Here is an 18,850-nt window from a genome sequence, read left to right on the forward strand (position 1 = left end):
TTAGTACATGATGTAGTCTTCTGGACTAACAATCACATTCTTTTCATTAAATTTAATATTCTGCTACACAAGGAAGAAAAATAGTTATACCAAGAAGGAACAAAAAATATGTTCAGGGCTCTAAACAATAGCACATACAAAGTAAAGCCAGTCAGCTTTTAGGTACGTTCTTTTTCAGTGGCTTAATTTAGTAAAAAGTAGAAGATTTTGATATTTTTTTTTTGGTAGTTTATATCTGCTTAAAAAAAAATCAGCTATTCAGACCTCTTGGCATAATCACTTTGATATGAACAGAGAGAACTCGGCAAATCTATTCCCTTCCCTACTGAAAAGCCAGGAAGACCATCCAAGTTGGGACTGCTAAGAGGTCTCATCGGAAAACAATTGTTCATTCTAATTCTCTAAAACAATACTTCATCTTTATTTGCAGATCTTAACTCAAGTAATGATGTTTAACAAACACCTTGTTTTAATCAGGTGAGGATAAGCCCTTCAATTAGGATGCAAATAATTGCTCATCTCAGTAGGGTCATTTGGGGCCTGGAGGTGTTGCCTGGTAGATCTGGTGCTACCAGAGTGTTGAGGCAGGAGGGAAGAGAAAGCAGGAATAATGATTTAGGACTCTGCAGTCATCGTGCAAAATGTTTTTGGATCACTGCATACAAAACCTGATCCAGTTCCCTTCTTCGGCAAGCTGTTCCGTTGCCCTTGAATTACAGCTGCAAGAGGTGTGAGAGGAAAATTGGATCCAAAATAATGGTCACTGCATAGATGGTTCCAGTAAGTGTGTCACAGGGTGAATATTTAATTAAAAATAGTCAAACCTCTTTTCACTCAGTCTTTGTACTTGGGCTTTAATTATGTATTTGAGATATTTCAAAGGTGTGTAAAATATATGTGGGCATAATCCTTCCCATTTAAAATTATTTGTCTGCAGCTGCTAAAGTCATAGCATTAGGAGTCACATATAAACATGTTTATTTAACATCAGCATTATCTGTTAGATTGTACATGGTTCATTAACATGGAGAGAATACTTTTTGTTTAATAGTGTGTGGGAGCTGCCAGAGGTCAGAAGAGGTTGTTTGCCTGAAGTCGAGATGGCATCTTGGCTTGCTCTCCCTCTGTTTGTCACCTCTGCTGGGTCCGGGAAATACCGTTAGTGCCATGCTAAGGTATTTTCCGTCGTGTTTATGTACGGAGGCTCTGTGAAAAGCCAGGAGTCTGCTGCGGGGTTACAGTAAGGTTTATGGGGAGTTCTAAGGAAGGTTTGTTGTAGTTTGTGGAGGGTTGTTTTAGTTGGGGTTCAAATAGAAAAAGTTGCTTGGAAAGGGAGGAGCAGCGGGGAGAAGGGAGCCCGGCATGTTTTGTGGTGCCCGCAAAGTGCATGGCTATAAATCGAGGTGTTTTACAGAACCTGGGAGATGGGTGTACGATGGCTTGGGAAGTTTGAAGTTTCATGTGCCAGTGGATAACGTTTTGTTGGTGTGATTGGGCCACAGCTGTACCTGGGGTGATGCTGAGCTGAGGCTCGAGGAGAGGTGGCTGCGCTGTCGGCAGGGGACCAGGCAGGAGCGGGCCCTTCTGTCTCGACAGAGCTGGCGGGGTGCTGTCCGCTCTTCCTCCTGGTGACCAGAAATATGCTTGGATATATGAAACTGTATTGGGGATGTTGGAAATACCTTGTATAGAAGTAACTATGGCCTCAAGTTTGAAAAGGTTACTTAAAATGTTTTTAATATAATTTATGTATACAAGCCAATAGCCATGCACTGCACATAGTATTGAGGGAGAGATCTGTGCACGCACATGTATACACAACTTTTTTTTTACTTTTTTTTTTTTTGCATTTGAGCTTCTTGCAAATGTTTCTGAATGTTTCAGACAAGTTCGTGAATTTCTCCAGCCTGATTTACTTGGTGGGAGCTGTTCGGGCTTTTTTTTTTTTGCCTGGGAGGGTGAAGATAATTTACATTTCTGATAGAAAGAAATAAAGAACTGACTTATATGATTTTTGTCTAGCAAGGACCCCCAGTAGATAATAACCAAAAGGCATTGAATAAAGTATTATTGTAGAGATCAAAGTGGCTGTGGAAGATGCAATGTGAATGAAGCATACTGTAAATATGCAGTTTTTTAAAAGCATAACAGTAAAAATAGAAGGGATTTAAAAAAAAACAAACTGAACTTCTGTGTTGATTATAAGTTGTAACTGAAGTAAAATGAAGGCCTGGATATTGTTTTAAAGAAGCCAGCAAAACAGCTATTTTCAAAAAATAGTAGCTTCCCTCAGAAGGCTAAAGAGAGAAGGAAAGTAAGTGTTATGTAGGGGGGGAATGTCTGGTGTAGGGTTTTTTTCTTTGAATTATTTTCAACAAGTACTTAGTCTGTTCTGTATTTTTAAGAAATTATGTGGACAGCAATTTTGTTTCTTTACCAAGGCAGTGAAAACACCAAGAATCCTTTTTATAATTTGGAAAGAATGTCAAAAGAATGAAGTAGTTAAACCTAAGTGTATTAGATCATACGCCTTAAATGCATAAATAAGCATAACTGCAATCACAGAAACCAATGTTAAAACCACCAGGAAAACTCACCCACAAACCCTAATGACTTAAAGAGAATGACCTCAGCCATTGTGAAATTTGTGCCTATTTGTTGACTGACATTTTTTTGTAGAGGCAGACTGCGTGTTTTGTTGGGGTGTGGGATTTTGTTGTTTGAAAGACTTTTTTGGGGTGGGTTTGTTTTGGTTTTGGTTTTGTTTTTTTGGTTTTTGTTGTTACTGCCAGGCTTGAATACAAAGAGTGAAAATAGGATTGAGGCCGGGAGAGCCTGGATAGGATTTGAGCCTCGGCAATTTGAAAAGCAGGTGAAGGGTTTGTTACTGATGGACAGAGACCGGTAGAAATTGATTGAAGTTTGTTTTTCAGATGTTAGAAACTTCCTTGATGATAGCTTATTTCTAACATATTCCCAGCTGGTTTCCTCTTAAGGAAATGAAGGTTTAAAGTATTTGGTTACAAACCTGAGATTTCTTCACGGCCGTGTCTTTGCGCGAATGCTGCTTGAAATGCCGGTGTCATTCATCTCCCCTCTGCTTTTTGGAGAGGAAATTGATGCACGGTAGAACCTCAACTTGCCTTTGCTGCAACACCACTTAAGTCAGGACCTCCATTTCCCCGAATTATTATTTCAATAATAATAGACTTATTTGGGAATGTTTTTAAATAAACCAGTGCTACAGACTGCAAACACAGCCAGAGCCAAGTCACTCTGCAGACAAGGTTTCTCTGTGCTTGCCTGTTCCTGGCAGTGGGGTCCTACTTTTCTGGGTTGCAGTAATAAAAGAAGTCCATATTTAATTGCCCCTTCTTAGATGTGCATAAAGGTTTAAGAAAATGGGTAATTTTATGCTGCTTGGTGCCTAACTCTAGGCATTCTGTCTCGTGATGCAGAAATTCATGTTTGCTGTCCCTGCTTTTGAGAAGGAAAGCAGTCCAGCTAAATACATAAATAAAAATCCTAAATAAAAAGAATTATTTAATATTTGTCGGCCCAGATAGTAACTAGTTAACCCAGAGATAGTTGATGCCTCTCCCTGTGCTGGAAAGGGCAGACTTCACAGAGAAGCTCAACCAGAGGAGGAAAGCCTGGTGCTTCCAAACAAAGGCAAGGGGACGTGGGGAAAATTTCTTAAACTCAGCAAATGCCTTAAAAACTGGAAATGCCTCTAGGATTACTCAGGCACCCACAAGAAACAGTGAGGGGAAAGTGGGGCAGGCATCTGAAATTTTTTTTGTTTTTTAAATAGGTTGAGTAAGCAAAGCAATCTGGGGGCCCCAGTTATTTACAACTTAGCTTGTGCACTACACAGAGAAGCTCATCAGTTGTCTTAAGGGCGAATTTTGCATCTATTGCAAATTGTGCCTTTTGATGACATATTTGATTCATCTTTTTGCCATGTAATTGTCCTACAGCTACTTTGAAATAGCTTTGATCAGTTTTGAATACAGATCTGTATCACCGGTTTTGATTCCCCTTGTGACTGCTCTTCTGTGCTAAATTATTGTCTTTTGACTGTAATTGTAACTATTTGACAATTCTTTGATTGTAAGTCAAGTCAATGTATTTACAAAATACTGTACTTTCAGCAAATGTTGACAGTGTGTACTTCAGTTTTGTAAACTATGCAAATTTATTATTTTTTTCCCATTTCTGTGGTTGAAACAACTAAATTTTGTTTAGAATTGAGCAATACTTTTTCTTTGAGACTTTTTCCACCCTTTAACAAACTAAAAAGCACCATTTTTAATGAAACATGACACTTTTGTAAGTAAAATATTTGAATGTTATATTTGCTGTGTCCAAATTTTCGTTTTTTTAATAAGCTAACTTTACTTTTCGAATTTATAGAAGCATGGTTTTGCTAGCTTAGGTTTGGCAAGTGCTACATTGATGCTGCTCCTGTCTGCTGAGATACAGTTAGGCACAATGTCTTAATGCTTTGTAGCAAAATACATTTTCTCCTTTGTTGTGCTTAACTGTGGGTAAATATATTAGATACAGTCCTGCCGCCACTGCAGTTCCTAATCATTTCACTCAAGTAAGGATTGGCCCCTTTTTGGGAGGGAACAGTTTCAAATCTTCTGTACTTGTTGCACAAATGCATTTTTAAGAAAACTTAAGAAAAAAAATAAATCACACTGTAACCACTGTCAGTGCAAGTCCAGCTGACTTCTTCAGTGCCTGAGCATTACAGAATGGGAGCAGGAATTGCTGTCTTTCTGTGCTATCCATGCTCATAGACTTTATTTGCAACTCAGCAAAGGTTTTGAGCAGCAGTTAGCAAAAGTCAAGAAATCCAAATCGGGTGGGAAGCCAGTTCAGGTCCCTGAGAGGGAGGTATCACAGCCCCTGTGGTAACAGTGGATGTAACCTCCTGCACTTTGCAATGGTATGACTTAGTGCTTGGTGTATGTCTCCTCTGACCTAATATTCTTCCGTATGTTGGTGGAGTTAGGTGTGTAGCAGGAAAATAGCGCCGGCACCAATTTTTGTTTTTATTTATTGGAGTATTATTATCAAGATCCTCATTCTGTTTAGTCTCGGTAGCCTGTTGTGTAAATATCTACTTTAGAGGAATATTGTTTCTAACGAAATTCAATTCTATCTGAATAAGAGGCAAGCTTAAGTCTCTGACCTAAAATACGTAATCGTTCAGCAATGCTGTAAATGTGTGTAACCCTGTACAAGGCAATATAAGATATTTTCTGTATGAAAACTTTGACAGACATTTGCTGTCTCTCCTTAAAATGACTTTGCCCTCTTCAATATGTCTGCACCTGAAAATTTTAAGTTGTGGTTTGAAAGAAGGCGTATTCTGCCTGTTCTGTATGATTTCATTTTGTTTGTTTGGCAGCCATCCTTCCTGTTCACTGCAGCAGATGAATATAATTTGGGGAAATGGATGGGGAGAGGGACTAAGGAAGCCAACTGAGTCCTCTGTAAAATACTTGAGATGCAGCAAAACCTCTGGGCTACATCAGTTTTGAAACACCACTTATTCCCCCCTGCAAAGTAGGGGTAGGGGGTGGAGACAAATGCTTGATTTGGGGTTGAAAGTAATAAAGGATGATGCTGCTAAAAGTCAGACACACTGATGTTGGAGCCTGGCGTTTGCTTTCTTAAAGCCCAGTGCTTCTCCTTCCCCTGTCCCCCCTGCCACAAATCAGGATTATTCAATCACAACAGCAGTTTAACTGTATCTGTGGTGGAGCAGGATGGTTGCTTAATGATGCACAGAAGCATTGTGCCCTGGTTTAGGACAGGAAGTGGAAAATGAATATTGTTTTGAACTTTAACTTTGTGAGCAGACGGAAAGTAATTATTGGAGCTGGAACTCCCCCGGGAGAAGTGGGGGAGTGATGCACTGTGCTTGTAAGAAGCACTGTGGGATCTTAAATATCTAGTAGTGTTTAATGCTTTGGGTTTATATTTCTGCTTTTTAATTGATCTTCTGCTCCTCACTTTTTCTTCAGCAAACAGAGGAAGAAACAATTAAACAATTGCATGTAGACTTCGTGTACTGTATTCATTGATAAGACGCTCTCCCACCCTCCCTCTGCTGGTGGGGCAGGACTCTTAAATTTCTGTCTTGGTCCTGGTGTTACTTTCAGTTGTAAAATGAACTTTCACTGCCTGGGTTACTTAATGGATCTATTATAACATGGAAAATTGACCTAATTGATGATTAAGAGCACATAATTGTATATCAAGCCATTTAATCAAAAGCCATTTAAACTATAGAAGTTTATCTGTCTTATAAAGTTGAAAACCCCACTGAAATGATACAGACTGCATAGTTGAGAAGTTAACATTTTGTGTATCAAGTTTTTAATGACATTGCTATTAAAATATTACTGACCACTTTCTAGAAAAAAATGAAAGAAGGCAAAGCTCTGCCTTCACTGAATGTTTTGCTGTATTTCAATGGCCTGTGACTCCAGCAAACTGCCTAATTGTGGGGGGCTTTTTTGCTCTACTTTGGCTTCTACTTTACAAGTTTTTCAACAAAGACTAGCCAGTGCAACGCTTCTTCACCTTTTGTTATCAGACTGTGTAGTATCTTTTTTAGATTTTTAAAATCTTGTTCTCTATTAGGTTAGATAATTCAACAAAGAAGGTAAAAGATTTTTTGCTAACTTTTTGAAGGTGATACTTCTACCTAGGTAGGTACATGGGGTTTTTATCTTCTTGGAAGGGAATAATTCCTTATCTTAAAAATTATAACACTTGAAATGTAAAAGCAGAATTACATTGATTTTCACAGTATGATTAAATATGTTATTTATGATAATGTCTCCTGATCAATTTCACGAGACTATTTTAGTCTTATATTAACACATTATGGGGTTCTTTATTTGTGGTGAAGTTTTAAAGGTAGTAAAATTAAGTCACTTTAAAAGAAATGTGTGATGATTTATTGTAGCAAAGGAGGTGAAATTCCTCTAGAGATTTTAATATCTTCCACCTGGTATAGAAATGAAAAGAAAATATTCTTTAGCTGGTGACTAATTTGTCATTAATACCCAGGGGTTCCTTCATTACAATGCAAGGATGTCAGTTTTAAGAGAAACATACAGTGGAAAAAAACGAGTGCAGCTTCCTGTTGCAGACACTTACAAAAAGGAGAAAAATAAAGTTCTGGAAAGCAGCCGAAGCGGTGTGGGGAAGGCTCTAAAGCTATCAATCAGGGCAAAATGGTTGGGGAAGGATTTTTACCTGCAGGCTTCAGTGGAATTCATTAGGATATGTTCGAGGAGGAAAGTCACTTGATATGACTCCAGAGGAGGAGCTCTGACATGTAGTAATACCCAGGCTGACGCTCAGTTCTCCTCCAAACTGCACGTACCGCATCCTGGTAATTGTTTGAGAAGGAACTGTATTGTTTAAAAAAAGTCACACTCTGCTTACTGATGGCTTTTTATACTTCATCACAATGTTAAATGAATTGGGTCCCAGACTTAGTGTTCAGATGAAAATACTGCTAGAGAATATCTGCAGTACTGACAGCTCAAATCCAATGACAAACATCACAGTGTCTCTGCCACATTGATGTCTTGACAAGTCATTATGCCCAGTGGAGAACTATTCCAGCGTCCATACACTTGTGTAGTGTCATCCGTTTGTCTTTTGCTGCAATAACAAAACTTTGACTCTGCTTCTGTCCTTCCAGTACTGCGGCTTCCAGCAGCTCAGTGTAAGGAGAGGGAGCACGAGCCATCACTATACGGTGAGAGGTACAAGTGAGGATTTCAGTCTCTCTCCGTTAAGAAACTCATTCTGCACTCATGTTGTATGCAGGCAGGCACAGTAAAATGTGAACGTGAATACTGGATAGAAGGCATCTGCTTATGACCAGCTTTAGAAATTTGAAGTGGGTGATTGGCAATGGCAGCAAGGGTCAGCCTGTGGCAGCAGATTATCTGCAGGCAGCCTTGGTTGTCCACCTCACTGGTGTGAGAATCACAGCAACTGGTTTGGTTTCCACTGCAGGAGCGGGTGCTCTCAGGTGGAGCAGGTACCACTACCCTGTGCCCTGCAGCCACAGCAGTCCAGCTTGAGGGCTTTCTGGTTTATTCTTCCTCTGCTTTTTTGTACAACCCAGGAAGTCGCTTGGGAAGCATGCTGGCTGTAGGTGTCTATGACAGAAGTAATGATTCAGTGTTAGGGCTGCAGTGATTTTAGAGATTTGGGAAGAGGTAGTCAGTACTGCACCAAAAAATGTGCGTTAGAAATGACATGCATGACAACTTTGTGATAAAAATGTTTATGTAGCAGGGGAAGCCCTGGCATGTCCTGCAGACTCCAGGCCCCATTAACCCAGTTCTCTGTTCCTTGCTAGAGAGTAAGATTTAATCCCGGCCATTCTGTGGTCAGTTGGAGAAAAGGAAGATGTGACATTCTGTCAGAAGCAGATTATTGGAAAGGAAATTTATTCGTTTTGCTGTGTTTCTTTCAGTTTTAGTGTATTTTTCAGTCAGAGCACTGAGGTGAGTAAGAAACTTTTTCGTATGTGTGGTGGGTTGAGCTGGGCCGGTGGCCAGGGGCCCAGCCAGCTCCTCTGCCACTCCCCAACCTGAACAGTCTGAGGGGAGGAAATAAGATGAAAAAGCTCACAGGTCAGGATAAAGACAGGGAGATCGCTTACCAATTACTATCAGGCAAAACAGACTCAACTTGAGGAAAATTAATTTATTGCCAATTAAAATAGGATTGGATGGTGAGGAACAAAGCCAAGAATTAAACCAGCTCTGCCCACCCACTTTCCCAAGAAAAGGCTCAACTTTGCTGCTTCTTTCCCAATTCCTCTACCTCCCCCAGAGCAGCGTAGGGGATAGGGAATGGGGGACTGCAGGCAACGTAGTATGTAATATTTCCTTTCTGCCATGCCTTCCCCTTCTCGCGCTGCTCCCCTGCGTTAGTGTGGGCTCTCTGAGCTGCAGCTCCCGTCAGGAGAACCAGCTCCAGCCTGGCCGCTCAGGGGAGTCTGTGGCACGCACCTTCCCGCCCTCCCCTCAGGCCCTGCCGCAGGCCTCCGGGGCTCTTTCTCTCAGGTGTTTTCCTTTCCGCTGTGCCGATTTTTGCCCTTTCACAGAGGTGCCGCTGGCTTCCCCGCTGGGCTCGGCCGGGCCCTGCCGTGGGTCTGATGTGAAACCGGCTGGAACCGGCGCGGGGCAGCCCCTCGCCTCTCCTCACGGAGCCCCGGCGCCCCCCCCCCCCCCGCGCCTGCTACAGACGCCAGAGACAGTAGGACAAAACCAGTGCTTTATTAACTCATATCAGACTGTAATCTGGTGTGATCGCATGTCCCATCCAGTGGGAATCGCTGCCAGTTTTGGAGCGTTTCACGGCAGGGAAGGAAAGGGGAGGGTGACACAGGAGGTTGTCCTCGCTTGTCCTGTGTCCCGCCTGAGGTAAGAGATGAGCCTGACAGTGGGTGCTCCCTGGTTGATGAAAGCTAAAACTATATCCACCTTTTCAAAAGTCTCCGGGCTGATGCAAAAAAGCTGTTTGTGCATCTTGTGGGCACAAGTGATCCTGCACAGGAAACTGAATTTGTGTTTTACTGTTGTGTGTGTTTGTTTGTTTGTTTGTTTGTTTTAAATTAACCAATTGCACTTACAACTTGCTGGCTCTTGAAATGTGTTGCCATCTGTTAAATGACTACCTGAACTAGGGATGCATTTTTTCCCATGTTCAGGATCTCATATTTTGCTAGATATGTTTTCTTGGAGAGTGTTTTTTGATCTTTTTTTTTTAAGTTGCTTGTAATTTTGTAACTGCTCAGAAGATGGGAAAAGCTAGTGTAGGGCACCTGTCTTCCTCCCCATCTCCCCAGAGGTCAAGTCTTTTTATGCGTTTGGAATATTTTGTGGGTTAATATTCATATGGAGAGTGTAGAAACATGTGAGATGGTCTTGCCATCAAATAGAGGCCATCTTCTGATTTTAATTGTGTGTCCAGGGCTTAAATAACATTTAAACTTTTCTTCAGATGTTGGGCTTCAGGGCTTTTCAAGCTGTTAACCTGAAGCTTGTATAGCCTGGTTCTTCTACCTGATTTACATTACAAAGGAAGATACGCTTTCAGTTTGTCATCCCTGATGGTGGTGGCAGCTCTGTGCCTAGGAAGAGCCAGGAGTGTGCAGGAGGGAGTTTGACTGAGGAGGGCAAAGGATCCGGCTGTTCTCAGTGGAAGCAAGTTTACTTTGAGAGGGATCTTGCCAAAGATTTGCCTGTAGCTGCTAACAAGGTGGTAAGTGAAGATGACTACGTGGTGCTAGTGTTACTATGCATAGCAACGTGTTGCTCTCTTGGCAAGCCTAACATTTTATTTGGCCTCTTTCTTCTCAAGAGAGCCTGACATTTAAGCATTTGTGGCATTTATGCATTTTGTCCTGGAAAGCAACGTAAAAAAGTCATTTGAACAGCAGTCAGCTCAGGAGAGAGCTCTGTGTAAGTATTTTTATGTTTAACCTGGCAAGTCAAAGTCTTGCCTCAAAATATTGTCAGCCACTGTGCAAAGAGCGAATTAATCATTCACTGGTCCTTTAACTATATGGTAAACAAAACCAACCAGGCCTGTGTTGTCCTGCTTGCAGCCAGTTCTCTTTTGTTCAACACCTCATGCGGGAATTGGTTTGAATCCCCATCTGGTGAGGTGCCTGTCTCCCCCAGCAGACATAGTGTTAATGGCCCAGGTGCCTTTTTAATGAAAGGGTTTTGTTGTACCAACATGATGCTTTCTGGCCTTCCACAAGTGGATGCGCTCTGTGTTGGTGCAGATACCATTACCAGAAGAAGCTGTATGGAACTTGCAATCTTGTGGTCACTGGAACTTAAAATTCTGTAATTATTCTTGGCATATACTCTGAAAGGTTAGTGCATACTAGGCTTTTTCCAGAGTTACTGAAAATCAAGTCCTGAGTTGTGTCATGGGTTTTTTTTGCAGTGCCTCAAATGGTTGATACGCCCTTGTGACCTTTGGAAGTGCAGTTTGGATTGTAATCCACAAATCAAATGTTAGTAAAGAAGAAGTAGCTGGGATGTGACTTGTGGAGGCATTTTTCAGATGGTCCTCTGACAACTAACAGTGAAGTGCTTAGAAGCTGCGGTATTACTTAAGCAAAAGGGGAAGCCAGGGTTTAGTTGCCAAAATCTAACTACTTTAACTTGCAAATTGAGTGAATATAGGTATGCTTTGCTCTGAAGTCTTAGCCTAGAAGTTACGCAGCAGTTCCCAACACTGTAAATGTGAAGATTTCCAGGCTCATTTCAGTGCTGTCAACCAAGGCTTGTGTTCAGTCTTAAGCATTTTTCACTTTGGTTAGGAAGGCCTGAAATAATCAGTCCTTGGAAAGGAAGCTGTGTTACCCTGATGTGAGTTTAAAAGAAATATTTCTCCCAGATTGTAAATGTCCAAAATACACTGCTCAAATTTGTTCTGCTAGATGTTAACTTAAAATGGTGAAGGTAAGTGACTGTAAAGGTAATTTTCATGTTTAATTAGTTGTATGCATGATTCATATGTGGTTTTATTCTTATTCCAATTTCTTGCCAGCCTTGCATTTTTATACTGCTATGAATCTGTGAGTTTGTATTTTGAGGCAATACTTGCGGAATGATGGCCACCAGTTCTCATCTTTCATGGACATACTAAGTGCATTTTTGATCTGAGGATTTTGACTTCTCTAGATACTGACAAGTCAGATTTTTATTGGTTTTTTTATACAAAAGAGATATGATCCAGTTGTCTTCAACAATGTGTGTAACCTCAGAAGAGGTAACCCCTATGGTTATTCCTTAAAAAGCTCTTCAGAAAAAGAATTGCATGGAGGAAAGAATCTGTCAAGATTTCTTCTGCTTAAAAATTCTTACAAGTACCCTATAGCCAGCCACTATATTCACTGATACTGAACACCAATGAGCCATCTTCCGCCAATTCCTATTTAATTTTCTAGTTATCTGGAAAATTTAGCTATCTAGAACTTTTTGGCTCTGTTTTTAACTGCAGTAGATGGCTGCCAGGGTATTTGCATGACAAAGTAATTTGGTACCCCTGCAAATAGGACAGCACTGCAGATACATAAAATAGATGTCAGGTAAGAATTGCTGATGCAAAGTTTGCATACGAGTGTAGTTTATGGATTAGGTGCGGTAGGTGTAGTCCCCAAAGCCATGTTAAATTAATCTGTTTGTCACTCAATATTAAAATAGTAAAAGTGGTGCCAACTTCAACTGTATTGGAGTATTTAATTGTAATCCTGTGTTTACAGGGAAGTGCAGGTAGCTGTCACCTAAGCAGTAGAGTAATTTGGGCAGATTGTCTTATTTGGCATTAAAACTACAGTTGCCTTGCAAGCAGGGGGACCCTCCTTATAGCAGTCATGTTAATAAATTGTAGGTATGGTTTCAAGACTGGATTAAGCTGCCCGAGAGTTGGTGTTGAAATCAAAAGTGGCCTCCTCAGCCTGGCTGTGTGTTCCTGTCTCCTCCTCTGGGCTGGTGCTATCAGACACGCTGCAAACTATATCAACTTGCTGATCCAGCTGAGAAGACGACCAGAAAAAAAAAATGCAGTTTGTTGGTCTGGCTGTAAACAGATTTGTGTCGCTGCAGGAGCTTGTGGCTGGGCTGGGGAGAGGACAGGGTTGCATCTTTGGTCAGTAGTAAGGTCTTTGAATGTTTACAATCACTTGAAGCTAATCAAATCCTGACATAGATGACAATACGGTTTTGTTGTTACCCTTGATAACTGAACTTCCAGGCAACAATCTGGGAAAGAAGTTAGTTTCCAAGGTGTAGTCAACCTAGTTGTTGGGGTTTAATCAGCTTGATGCTTTAGTTTAGGCATTTTTTTTTCATGTTCCCTCTTTTATTTATGCACTTAATATATAAAATTACCTGACTTGGACTTCCAACAGCATGTGCCAATTCCTGTTCTGCTCCTTCACCTGGTTCCCACGGGCACTTTTATGTAGGTATTTTTGAAACATGCATCTCAAGCACATTCCAGAGGAGGTTCAGAGCAAGATGTGAAATTTAGTACTGCTTTCTTTTAAGACAGGCAGAGAAGCTGAAGGAAAATCACGGTTGTGTATTGCATGGTAAGAGTGCTTGCACTGAGTTATAGGAAGCCTGGTATGATTTGCTCCAGGCGTAGGCTGTGTGTGTGACATCCTCAGTGGATAATAGAAACACACTGATCCTGATTTCCTTCCCATTCAGAATCTTGTCAGAAGTGAGTTGCCCAGAATTTTAACACCATATTAGTAGGACAGTGATGAGAATCGGGAATCCTTAATTTCTGGGTTTCTGAAGTCATTGGTGCATTGGCCACGTAAAGACCTCGCTGAAATGAGTTATAGCAATCCCAATTTTTTGGTTGCAATTTGTACAATTTGGAAATTGTATTTTAAAGTAGCATTGCCTCTCCCTTCAAGTGGGGTTGGGAGGATTGATGGACTAGCTATTTTAATAACTGAATGTAGGTTACATGTATACAAGAAAAACTTCTCTCTGACAAAAGATCTTGGCTCTTAGGTAGCACTAACCAGCTCAACTTTAATTTCACAACTTGCTGCCAACAGCTGCCTTACTAAGACATAGTGCTCATAATAAGTGAAATTTCACAAAAAAAGAAAAATTAAAACTTTGTTCCAGCTGGATTGAAAAGGCAGTTGGACCACTTCTGCATATAAAGCTGCCATCCAGATAAACATTTCAAATTACTTTTTCATTTTTAATAATCAAGATCAGACCATTTCTTATTATTGAGGCAAATGCAAGGTATTAGAAATATAGTTTCATTCAGAGTCCATTAGTTATTGAATCCTGTCCAAAGTTAAGCATTTGAAGTGTTTTGGGAGAAACTCACCTTTTAGTTTCAGGTTTTCGGGTTTTTGACAACCTACTCAGATGAAAACCCTGAAAGAAACGGACTGCTCTAGTCCTGCTTGATAGGGCTCAGAGGGATGTTAGTTCCATCATTTGCTCTTGGAGCTGTTACTCGTGTATTGTTGAAAGCCCTGCAGCTGATGAGTGCTTGCCTGACTACCAACGGGAATCTCATTTAAATTATCACACAACCTCTCTGCACATGGAAAAGATTAATTCTTACAGCCACAAACAGAATGAAGGCTTTGTACTTAGTATCATAATGTAAGTTCATACTGAAATACAGTGCCAGTAACCAACTCCTTTACCAATAAATTCACAGTTCTAATAACCATGTGTTTTTACAGCATCCTGATCCCAAAGGATCAAAGAAACATTGATTTATTTAGCTTTGGGTCCCATCCCCCGTTGTTCTTGCTCCTTCCCCTTGCTCCCCATGAGCTCCAAAGAGCTATAGATGAGATGAAACCCAACTGTTGTTGCATAGTCCCAGCAGGGAGGGACACTTTGCAAAACCACAGAAAAGCACATTTTAGCCAGTAGAAACGACAGGAAGCATTGTGGGCAGACAGAACACAAACACTAGAGCCTGCTGTGGCCAAGAGTCGATATCAACCTGTCTAAACTGCTATAAAGTTATTTATTGATGATAAGTGGATTGAAAGTTTAAAAATTGAACATCTTAAAAAATTACACTGTGCATGTTGTATACGACTTAGCTGCTGTATAGAAAAGTTCACTGAAGACAGCACTGATCTTTCCAAACTGGGTTGAGAATGTGACTTAACAATATTAGTTCACAACAGCAAAGTTGAGAAGTGTTGATACAAGTGTCTGATGAAGCAGGAATGCATTACTTGGTAGAGGTGTCAGCAGCAGCAGCATTATGTCCTTTAATTAGGAAAAGGTGAATAATGCTCATAAGGAGGATTACTGCCCCATAGTTGACCTATTGGTAATGTGATCATGTCCCCAGACCTCTGTAAAGACCTATTGCAAGCATATGCGAAGACATTATGTAACACCTCTTGTAAGTAGTACCTCAGGGCTGTGAGGATTTGTATCCCAAGGGATTCCAGAGTTGTGGGACTGGTTGATGTTCCTCATCAAAAGGCCAATCCAATACAAGAAGGTTTCTGAAAACCTGAGTCGACAAAGCTATTTAGCAAGCAGTACAGAAATCACTTTACAAAAAGATGTTTTATGGTTCAGACAGTGTTTGTTGGCTGTTGTATTACAGCAGCAGGTAGAGGTCCTGGCCCTGCTCAGTGTGTAGATGTAATGCTTCTTATGCCAGAATATTTACTGATTGTGACCAGAGATAATCATGTAGAAAAGCAGGGTGGACACAAGATAGAAATTGCCATGACCAGATCATTATTTTGTTATGAAGCATAGCAAATATTTGGGCTTTGCCTCTGAATTATACAGCTTTAGGAAAGCTCAGTATTTCCTAATGGCTGAACATGCTTATTTCTAAGCCTAGAAACCCTGATTCTGACTAGAAAAAAAAACCCTTTTTTTTTTTTTTAACAGGAGAACCTGGGGCTCAGTAGCTGTAACTTTCACTATTTAAAAAGTTTTTCAATCCTATCTCTAGACCAGTGCAATGACATAGAGTTACTGGTTGCATGCAGGCCTGTGGGTCTATCAGAACTGGCAGTTGTTCAGGGAAAAAGAAATTGATACACTGAACAAAAATCCTGTCATCAAGTGGAGAAACTCCTTTTATGGCATAATTCTTACTTCAAGATATTTATGCTGCTGAAGTATAGTCACCTTGAGGTGTGCTTTGCTTGTTTAGTGCTGCCTAGGGTCTATAAAGTACAGATTTCAACCAGTACTTGAAGCAGCATAATTTGTTATTGCCAACAAGAGTCAGAAAGTGTTGTGGGGAGAGAAGCAAAGATTACATGTTTCTGTGTTTCTTAGGGGTTTTTTGAAAGGGAAGGTCCAAAAACGTTTGCTGCAAAATTGTCATTATTTTGTGTCTTCGTAGATGGGAATAGCAGAAATATGCATGTGCCTGTTCATCGATATGGAATATATATTGGAAATACTTAAAAATTGGAATGATTGAATATCTGAAACTGTTCCTTACTCTGTTGGATGCAGGAGAAAATATCACAGTGCAAACTTTTTTTGACTTTTGAACTATACTGTTCATAGGTCTTTTATATACACAGAAGGGTTTTACTGCTTTGTAATCAAGCTGCTGAAGAAAAATGTCCTTTTATTCACTAGGGATGACTGTAACAAATTAAAATGGTTTCCCATTAGCCTTCCCTACTTAGCTGAACCACTTAAAATTACTTTGGACTTTGCCCTTGTCCAACCTCCTCACCTTTTACTCAAACATTTCTGCTTCCAGGAGTGCAGCAGTCAGTATTGGTTGGTCCTAGAGTCTTCTGTAACTGAGGTTACAACTCATTTCGGGCTGGAAACAGGAGTACCAAGGTGGAGCGCGTTTGGAGTTAAAGGTTTAGTTTTAAAAACCTAACGCACAGCCTAACCTGTAGGTGATCTTTGGCATCACAGATTGCTGTTAGTGTTAAAAGCTGATTATAGCTTGATTGCGTGCATATTTTTCACGAAGACTGTGTGCATGCAGATAAAGATAGGCTGTTTTGGTTTTAGTTTTTTGTTGTTTGTTGGGTTTGGTTGGGTTTTCTTTTATTGCTCCTGTGAGGTTTCTGTGGCACTAATGGCTTTACCAGCTTGTGGACAGAACTGTAGAGTTGAAACAACCAAATCTCTGAGGCTTGTCTGAGCACAGAAGTACGCTTAAACAAGTATATGTAATGTTGTCTCTTTCTCCTGCCTATTAAATGCAACCAGAATTACGTTGATTTACAAAACAAACTGCAGGTTTAAAACTGCTGTTCTGTCAAATGTACAACTCTTGTTTTATAACTGGTAGTGCCTAGTGTTAAATGCATACACATTAATCAATTGTGCTAAAGTAAAAAGAAAGTCTTGACAGTTATTAGACAGTATATATGCAGTTCAATTCTGGATTGTCATTTTTAGTTATGATAGGAATGGAAGGGCTAGATTTCTTGCTGAGTTCCCAAATCTTGTGTCCCGCTGCCTGTTACTTCTCTTTGTATTCAGCCTCTAAATTCACAGAGTCACAGAATGGTCAGGGTTGGAAGGGATCTCTGGAGATCATCTAATCCAACCCTCTGCTAAAGCAAGTTCTCTTAGAGCAGATTGCACAGAATTGTGTCAAGGCGGCTTTTGAATGTCTCTGGAGAAGGAGACTCTGCAACCTCTGTGGGCAGCCTGTTCCAGGTTCATACTTCTTGCTGGCTTGGAATAGTAACTTGGAGGTGATTTGAGATGGTCCCAGTGCAGTGTCGTAATCTGAAGAGCCTTAGAGAAGATGTCACACTTGTAACAGTGCAGAGAAATATGTGGCATTACTGTATGGGATTCTTTGAAATATTTCAGTGAAGTAAATGTGCCTGAGGAATGGATAAGAGGAATAGTGATAGAATGGAGAAGGTGGGATTGAGATCTTTTTTAACAATACAAAAATCACTTGTTTGCACATGGATGTCTGGCCAGATTGACTTGTTTCTGTGCCAAGAAAACATGCAGCGCAGGCCTGAATGACCCCATTTCTGTGGCATACAGGGTGGTTTAAACATCTGACTTAGAAGGCATTGCTAGTGGAAAATCCACCAGGCTAACCTGGGACATGCTCACCTGGATAGATGGCATGCTTATTAATGCTTACAAATTAATGCCTTATTGTATAGGCAATGAAACTGGATAGAGAACACCTATATTGGAGACAAGTAAATGCACTGGGGAGAGAGATAACTGCACCCTTTGGAAACACTGCACGCTTGTGGGAACATAGCAACTGAAAAAGAAGCTCAAATGGCATTCAGGAAAGGTATCTTGCAGTAGCCTACTTTTATGGAAATTAGTAGCTAATGCTAGTCCATATGATTCAGGAAAAGTTCCAAAACTGTCCTATAAATCCCCGCTGTTCCAGTTTTGAAATATTTTTGTTGAGGGCTAACTTGTCAGAACAGAAAAAGCAGCCATAGGATTCTTGGCTGATCATAGTTGAAGATCTCACATCTTAAATATCTTCAGCTACCTGTGATTGTTCCAAATAGGTAAAAATAACTGATAGTTTGCATAAATTTGAATAAATACAAGGAAACCACAAGGTGACTGCAAATGTTGCTTGAAGAAGAAAAACATACCCCGTATGTCATTGATCAAAGTAATCAAATGATAACTGAAAGTAGTTTGGTATCACTAGTGTTTTCTGGTCAAGAGGATGCTGGGACTAGGGTAACTTGTGGGAGTCATGTTATAAATAACCTTCAGGTGCATTGTACAGCATAGGGGCTATCTACCCAAGAAATGTGAAAAATCTACTGAAATTCCCAAGACTATTTTTGGAATCTCTACTCATGTATCTGGGGCCATTGGGGTGCCAAGGACAATACTGGGAGCAGTTGAGAACAGGAGACATGTTCCCTAATTTTGCAATTGCTGGTGTGCATTTGCATTCTGGGAGGAGAGCAGACCAAGCAGAGTGTTTGCCCAGTGAGGCTTGTCTCAGTTCCAAAGCACACTCTGGGCTTTTTGCATATGAAAGTATGCAAGAATTCATAATCTGACCCTCTGTATTATTTGTGTGTATACATAACCTGCAATTCATTAAAGAAATCCTCACTGCAGCTCTCTGCCTCTGCACTGTCTGGGAGTGATGCAGAGATGAGAATGGTCTTAGCAATTGCAAGAGGTTTCATACAAAACCACCAGCTTGAAAGAGCTTATCACTGGTGAGAGAATAATCTCTGGCATTTCATAAATTGTCAGCAGTACTAACATGCTGTTTGGAGATTTGTATCATTAGCAAA

The 18,850-nt window shown here is 40.5% G+C and overlaps 1 protein-coding gene across 11 annotated transcripts in view; it reads left to right on the top strand.

Moving 5' to 3' along the window:
• EYA2 (EYA transcriptional coactivator and phosphatase 2) overlaps positions 1–18,850 on the top strand; it is a 101,186-nt gene that overhangs the window by 4,063 nt on the left and 78,273 nt on the right. The window contains exon 1 of one of the 11 annotated variants that reach the window (XM_027805186.2): positions 9,198–9,479. The exons of 7 other annotated variants lie outside the window; for them this stretch is intronic. In XM_027805186.2, the coding sequence (XP_027660987.2) occupies positions 9,370–9,479 (110 nt within the window). In that variant the 5' untranslated portion in view covers positions 9,198–9,369. Of the gene's footprint in view, positions 1–9,197; positions 9,480–18,850 lie in introns of those variants that run through there. 3 more of the 11 variants (XM_027805184.2, XM_055722662.1, XM_005438996.3) reach the window with 3 other exon arrangements.

Source organism: Falco cherrug, chromosome 10 (genome assembly GCF_023634085.1).
Source record: "Falco cherrug isolate bFalChe1 chromosome 10, bFalChe1.pri, whole genome shotgun sequence".
Lineage (NCBI taxonomy): Eukaryota > Metazoa > Chordata > Aves > Falconiformes > Falconidae > Falco > Falco cherrug.